The 7,717-nt window shown below is 42.5% G+C and overlaps 1 protein-coding gene across 1 annotated transcript; it reads left to right on the top strand.

The window, feature by feature from the left end:
* The first annotated feature begins 287 nt into the window (after nt 1-287).
* LOC126625020 (heavy metal-associated isoprenylated plant protein 39-like) lies at nt 288-1,698 on the top strand. Its single transcript, XM_050294101.1, has 3 exons — nt 288-487; nt 826-901; nt 1,154-1,698. The coding sequence occupies exons 1-3, from the start codon at nt 482-484 to the stop codon at nt 1,474-1,476; spliced, it is 405 nt and encodes a 134-aa protein (XP_050150058.1). The 5' UTR covers nt 288-481; the 3' UTR covers nt 1,477-1,698.
* The last annotated feature ends 6,019 nt before the right edge of the window (nt 1,699-7,717 follow it).

Below are 7,717 nucleotides of genomic sequence, written 5' to 3' on the forward strand. Positions count from 1 at the left end.
TCGATGGAAATATCGGGATAATATCGATATTTTAGGCCTTGGTCACAATCCATTGCTACCTAAACCAAACATACAATGTATCATAGCATACGTAGGTAGAAATGTTCAAGCCTTCAGGCACAGAGGAAACAAAAACAATAAAGTAAAAACGAGTGAATCCCACCAAAGCTTTGTAATACATCCATGATCCACGACTGATTGGTTCCTTGTCCAACAAGGCAAGGCTTTGAACTTAAATCGCATCCCCAAGTTTAACTTCAAGTGTTTGACTTGATATCATTGGATTTATAAAACCCTTGGGCAGGCTTTGGCTTAATTATAAGTCTGTCCGTCTTCTAGTCTTCTTCAAGGAAAACTCTCTGCAAATTCCTCCCTTCTTCTTCCTCCTCCAAAACCCTTCAATTCTAGGCATAAAAACATCTTTTAATTAGTTTTTGTAAGTACTTTATTATTCGTGGTCAGAGCTTCAGGCCCGATTGAAATGAAGGTGTAATTTCTCACTCTGGCGCTCTAATCTAATTTATATACTAAAGTTTCTTTGCTTGTGAAAATTTCCTGCAACTCTGTTTTTTTTTTTTTTTTTTTTTTTTGTATTTATTTTCTTTCAAAGATTATTGGGCTGATAAGAATATTATCAGATAGTTTAGTTTTAGTTTCAAAAACCTTCCTTTTTGCCCTTTCAGACAGAAAATAAAATCATTTTCTCAATTGTTTTCGGCTTTTATTTCATGCTTAGATTTCTAAACTTTTTTTATCCTTCTTGTACTTCTGATTTTAGTGACTGATTTCAGATTTTAATGATGAATGTCCATTTTCTTTCTGCAGAAAGTTGTACTGAAATTGGATTTACACGATGACAAGGAAAAGCAAAAAGCCTTGAAAGCAGTCTCTAGCCTTTCAGGTATCAGCGATCAACTATATATAGCATATATTAGTTCAATTTGGCTCCATGAAAAATTTAGGAAATAATAAAAAAAAGTGAAAATTTTCTAAATTCTTTCATTTATCCGCACCTATTCGAGCATCCATCTGGGATATTATCACTGAGAATTTTTTTTAAAATAAATAGCAATCATAATCTTTGTTGAATCGTAACATTAATATTTCATGCACTTATTGACTTTTTCTTCCCTCACTTATGTAAATTTTGCAGGCATTGACTCAATTGCTATGGACATGAAGGAGAGGAAACTAACAGTGATCGGCGACGTAGACCCGGTGGATGTGGTGGCCAAACTGAGAAAAGGGTGGTACACAGACATTCTAACAGTTGGGCCAGCAAAGGAAGAAAAGAAAGATGATAAGAAAGATGGAGGGGCTGCCAAAAAAGATGAAGGCAAGAAAGAAGATGATAAGAAGAAAGCTGATCCAGTTGCTGAACTTGTCAAAGCCTACCAAGCATACAATCCTCACATGACCAAGTACTACTATGTCCAAAGTGCTGAAGAAAACCCTAATTCCTGCGTTATCTGTTAATTAATTGATGATTATGAGATGATTAGCGGTTTGATCATGTATTTTTGGTAAGGCCATCTGAATTAATTTCTAATCATGTTTCGGAAACAATTGGAGGCCAGCCAATGAAAAGTTTGTGGTTTGTGTATATAGTGCAAGTAGCTTGAAAAGTAAGTGTCTGAACTTTGAGATTTCAAGCATTTTGGTAGTAAAATTCAATTGGGGTTTCCAAGTTTGCTGCAATTTGAATTTTTATTTTAGATTAAAGTTAAATCCACAGCTAATTACTTACCTAACTTCTATCAAACTCATGTTTGGTTTGGGTTGTTTTTTTCTGTTAACTTGTGCTACTTAACATGATAACTTGTGGATGAAATTTGTTGGACTGCAATAAAAAATTACATGATTATTCATCATCTGGGCCAGTTAAATAAAAGGTGGGAAATAATTTAGTTTTTCTTTGACAAGTTCATAAATCTTTTATTTGAAACCCAAAAGGACAATGATGCTAGCAAGTACTTAAAATATTGGAATAGTTTATGGAAATTTGTTAGATGCACGAACCCATTGTTTACAACAACAACAACAACAAAGCCTTTTCCCACTAAGTGGGGTCGGCTATATGAATCCTAGAACGCCATTGCGCTCGGTTTTGTGTCATGTCCTCCGTTAGATCCAAGTACTCTAAGTCTTTTCTTAGAGTCTCTTCCAAAGTTTTCCTACAATTTCGGCTACTCCTACTTTACCTCGGATATCCTCATTCCCAATCTTATCCTTTCTCATGTGCCCACACATCCCACGAAGCATCCTCATCTCCGCTACACCCATTTTGTGTACGTGTTGATGCTTCACCGCCCAACATTCTGTGCCATACAACATCGCTGGCCTTATTGCCGTCCTATAAAATTTTCCCTTGAGCTTCAGTGGCCTACGACGGTCACACAACACGCCGGATGCATTCTTACACTTCATCCATCCAGCTCGTATTCTATGGTTGAGATCTCCATCTAATTCTCCGTTCTCTTGCAAGATAGATCCTAGGTAGCGAAAACGGTCGCTTTTTGTGATCTTCGCTAGATTGCTCCGGTCATTAGTGTGGATAAGTATATAAATGGATAGAGATAGGAAAGCAAACACAAGATGTACGTGGTTCACCCAGATTGGCTACGTCCACGGAATAGAAGAGTTCTCATTAATTGTGAAGGGTTTACACAAGTACATAGGTTCAAACTCTCCTTTAGTGAGTACAAGTGAATGATTTAGTACAAATGACATTAGGAAATATTGTGGGAGAATGATCTCGTAATCACGAAACTTCTAAGTATCGGAGTGTGGTGTCGTCTTGACTTGCCTTATCTGTCTCATAGGTAGATGTGGCATCTTCTCTGGAAGTACTCTTCCTCCATCCAGGGGTGGTATCTTTAACTGGTGGAGATGCACAAGGTAATGTATCAATTTCACTTGAAGCTTACTTGTAGTTTCAGGCTTGGTCAAGCGCGATACAAACCATGTAGTAGGAGTCCCCCAAGTCGCCGAGCTAGGGGGTCTGCTGAAAGAGGTGACAGACAAGGTAAGCAATCAGAGCTCCGACTGATTGTTCACCTTCTCCCCATCTTACAGCAGCATGAAGGATAAAGAGAAGAAAAATGAGAAGGGATGATATGAGATACTTTTGCTTTTGAAGAAGTAACTTTCCACAGGCTTATTCTTGAACTGAGCTGGAGGGTTTTCTGGTTTCCTCCAGAGTATAAGGCCGACTGAAGAATTTGAGGGTCAAAACAAGTCCATCAAATCTAGAGTACGTTCCACCCTGCTGATATGGGATACTTTTGCTTTTGACAGAGTAATGGATGTATCGGCACGTGTGCTGTTACGCTTGTCTCCACATGCTTCCTTGTATCCTTCGCACTTGCCCTATCTGTTCCTCAAGCAGATGCGGAATCTTCCCTGGAAACATAAGATGTTGAAGATGAGTACTCGAGAGCAATGCCAGGTAAGTAATCAGGTAAGGGGTTCCAGGCAGTCAGTTCCTGGCTGGAAGCTTGATTCCAAGTGCTGACTGATTGCTCTCTTTCTCCTTGTCTTGCAGGTAAAAACAAGGCCAAAGGAAAAGACAGGGAAAAGCATGATATGGGATACTCTTGCTTTTAACCCTGATGATATGAGATATTCTTGCTCTAGTATAGCTTGTTTGCAGAGGTATTATCGGGGGGAAAGAAAGCTGAATATTTCGAAAGGCTTCGTTGGGAGTGCCCTCTCAGATATGATGAAGGGTTGAGCATTTTTGCAGGTCTGCCTGTCCGTTGGGGATGGAGGTCGACATATATAGGAGTCTCCCTAACAACAAGTAGTAATGCTATTCTTTTACCCTGCTTGGTCATAGCACGGTAGTGGGAGCTGCCAGTTTCACATGTTTTAACTCTGTCAGAGCACTTTGAAAAAGTGGTCTGTGGTATCTGGCTCTCGAGATTCGAAGAACGATGCCTCTTCGATTTTTGAGAAAGCAATCATGCTGGGGGTCTGGCTCTCGAGATTCGGAGAGCAGTGTCTCTTCGATTTTTGAGGAAGTAATCATGTTGGAAGTCTAGCTCTCGAGATTCGGAGGGCGTTGCCTCTTCAATTTTGGAGCAAGCAATCTTGTTGGGAGTGTTGTCTCGATTGTGAGTAAAGGTTGGGCATGTTTGCTAGTCTACCTTGCCACGAAGCACAAAGGTTGACACACAGGGACTTTCCAATTATCCAGCAATGGTACTGTTCCTTTACCCTCTCTTTGATTTTGAGAAAGTAGTCATGTTGGGAGTCTGGCTCTCGAGATTCGGAGGACGGTGCCTCTTCGATTTTGGAGCAAGCAATCTTGTTGGGAGTGTTTTCTCGAATGTGAGTAAAGGTTGGGCATGTTTGCTAGTCTACCTTGCCACGAAGCACAGAGGTTGACACACAGGGACTTTCCAATTATCCAGCAGTGGTACTGTTCCTTTACCCTTGTGGGTAATAATATGGTAGCTAGACCTTCAAAATTTATGTGTCTAAACTTTGTTAGTGCTGTTTCTTTGCTATTCTTTTACCTTTCTTGGTCAGAGCGATGTAGTGGGAGCTGCAAGCTTCACGTGCTCAACTTTGGCAGAGAACTTTGGCAAAGTTATCTGTGGTACCCATGAGCTATTGTTGCGTGTGGGAAGTGGGTGATTGAACAGTAAGATTCATGTGCTTTCTACTTCACCAGAAGTCTTCGACAGAATGCCTATAATTTCTGCAAAGCTGAGTGTGCGTGTGACAAGTGCTGACAAGGCTAGAAAAGTAGGTGCCTCTTCGATTTCTGAGATCGGCCTTAGTGGTCTCTGAGCAGCCCAGCTTTTGAGAAAGCGAGCGCCTCTTCGATTGATTCGGAGAACGATGCCTCATCGATTTTTGAGAAAGCAATCATGCTGGGGGTCTGGCTCTCGAAGATTCGGGGAGCAGTGTCTCTTCGATTTTTGAGAAAGTAATCATGTTGGGAGTCTGGCTCTCGAGATTCGGAGGGCGGTGCCTCTTCGATTTTGGAGCAAGCAATCTTGTTGGGAGTGTTTTCTCGAATGTGAGTAAAGGTTGGGCATGTTTGCTAGTCTACCTTGCCACGAAGCACAGAGGTTGACACACAGGGACTTTCCAGTTATCCAGCAATGGTACTGTTCCTTTACCCTCTCTTCGATTTTTAAGAAGGTAGTCATGTTGGGAGTCTGGCTCTCGAGATTCGGAAGACGGTGCCTCTTCGATTTTGGAGCAAGCAATCTTATTGGGAGTGTTTTCTCGAATGTGAGTAAAGGTTGGGCATGTTTGCTAGTCTACCTTGCCACGAAGCACAGAGGTTGACACACAGGGACTTTCCAATTATCCAGCAGTGGTACTGTTCCTTTACCCTTGTGGGTAATAATATGGTAGCTAGACCTTCAAAATTTATGGGTCTAAACTTTGTTAGTGCTGTTTCTTTGCTATTCTTTTACCCTTCTTGGTCAGAGCGATGTAGTGGGAGCTGCAAGCTTCACGTGCTCAACTTTGGCAGAGAACTTTGGCAAAGTTTTCTGTTGTACCCATGAGCTATTGTTGCGTGTGGGAAGTGGGTGATTGAACAGTAAGATTCATGTGTTTTCTACTTCCCCAGAAGTCTTCGACAGAATGCCCATAATTTCCGCAAAGCTGAGTGTGCGTGTGACAGGTGCTGACAAGGCTGGAAAAGTAGGTGCCTCTTTGATTTCTGAGATCGGCCCTCGTGGTCTCTGGGGAGCCCAGCTTTTGAGAAAGCGAGCGCCTCTTCGATTTCTGAGATCGGCCTTTGTGGTCTTTGAACAGCCCAACTTTTGAGAAAGCAAACGCCTCTTCGATTTCTGAGATCAACCCTCGTGATCTCTAAGCAGCCCAGCTTTTGAGAAAGCAAACGCCTCTTCGATTTCTGAGCAGACGCCTCTTCGATTTTTGAAGCTCCGTCGAGTGCAGATTTTTATAGGGGCTGGCATTAAGTTCCAAAGCACACTTGAATCTCCACCAGTAGAAGCTTCATTCTTGCACTTCTAAGATCTTGATTTGTCCGACCTCTTCTCTCTTCAACACCTTTGAAAATGTCTGGCCCCTCCGACCGTCGTTTTGACTTGAACCTTGTTGAAGAGGCAGCCCCGCCTTCTCCAGACAACATATGGCGCCCATCCTTCGTCTCCCCTACTGGTCTTCTTACCGTTGGAGATTCCGTGATGAAGAATGATATGACCGCTGCGGTGGTGGCCAGGAACCTTCTCACTCCCAAAGATAACAGACTACTTTCCAAATGGTCTGATGAGTTAGCTGTTAAGGATTCGCTGGCTCTCAGTGTTCAGTGTGCAGGTTCTGTGTCTAATATGGCCCAACGCCTATTTGCTCGAACCCGCCAAGTTGAATCATTGGCGGCTGAAGTGATGAGTCTCAAACAGGAGATTAGAGGGCTCAAGCATGAGAATAAACAGTTGCACCGGCTCGCACATGACTATGCTACAAACATGAAGAGGAAGCTTGACCAGATGAAGGAAACTGATGGTCAGGTTTTACTTGATCATCAGAGATTTGTGGGTTTGTTCCAAAGGCATTTATTGCCTTCGTCTTCTGGGGCTGTACCGCGTAATGAAGCTCCAAATGATTAACCTCTGATGCCTCCTCCTTCTAGGGTTCTGTCCAGTACTGAGGCTCTAAATGATCCCCCTCCGGTGCCTTCTCTTTCTGGGGCTCTACCAACTGCTGAGACTTCTCCTAAGCAACCTTTGTGAAGGCTCCCTCTTGTGTGTTTATTTTGACTCATGTATATGTACATATTTGTAGCTTATCGGGGATATCAATAAATAAGATTTCCTTCATTTCAACGTATTGTGTTAAATACACCAAAGCCTTATTCGCTAAGTTCTTTGAATTTTCTTTTGTTGAAGCTTGTATGTTGAAGCTTTCTGAGTGGAGCATGTAGGTTGGGGTAGTGTTCCCTTAATTTTCCGAGTGAGGAAAACTTCTCGGTTGGAGACTTGGAAAATCCAAGTCACTGGGTGGGATCGGCTATATGAATCTTAGAATGCCATTGTGCTCGATCCTGTGTCATGTCCTTCGTTAGATCCAAGTACTCTAAGTCTTTTCTTAGAGTCTCTTCCAAAGTTTTCCTAGGTCTTCCTCTACCCCTTCGGCCCTGAACCTCTGTCCCATAGTCGCATCTTCTAATCGGAGCGTCAGTAGGCCTTCTTTGCACATGTCCAAACCACCGTAACCGATTTTCTCTCATCTTTCCTTCAATTTCGGCTACTCCTACTTTACCCCGGATATCCTCATTCCTAATCTTATCCTTTCTCGTGTGCCCACACATCCAACGAAGCATCCTCATCTCCGCGACACCCATTTTGTGTACGTGTTGATGTTTCACCGCCCAACATTCTGTGCCATACAGCATCGCCGGCCTTATTGCCGTCCTATAAAATTTTCCCTTGAGCTTCAGTGGCATACGGCGGTCACATAACACGCCGGATGCACTCTTCCACTTCATCCATCCAGCTTGTATTCTATGGTTGAGATCTCCATCTAATTCTCCGTTCTTTTGCAAGATAGATCCTAGGTAACGAAAACGGTCGCTCTTTGGTATTTCTTGATCTCCGATCCTCACCCCTAACTCGTTTTGGCCTCCATTTGCACTGAACTTGCACTCCATATATTCTGTCTTTGATCGGCTTAGGCGAAGACCTTTAGATTCCAACACTTCTCTCCAAAGGTTAAGCTTTGCATTTAC

Source organism: Malus sylvestris, chromosome 6 (assembly GCF_916048215.2).
Source record: "Malus sylvestris chromosome 6, drMalSylv7.2, whole genome shotgun sequence".
NCBI classification, from domain to species: Eukaryota; Viridiplantae; Streptophyta; class Magnoliopsida; order Rosales; family Rosaceae; genus Malus; species Malus sylvestris.

What these genes read in the sequence shown, in the direction of transcription:
- LOC126625020 (XM_050294101.1), top strand. An exon ending in AGCAGTCTCTAGCCTTTCAG is followed by an intron (nt 902 to 1,153) that starts GTATCAGCGATC and finishes TAAATTTTGCAG; the next exon opens with GCATTGACTCAATTGCTATG.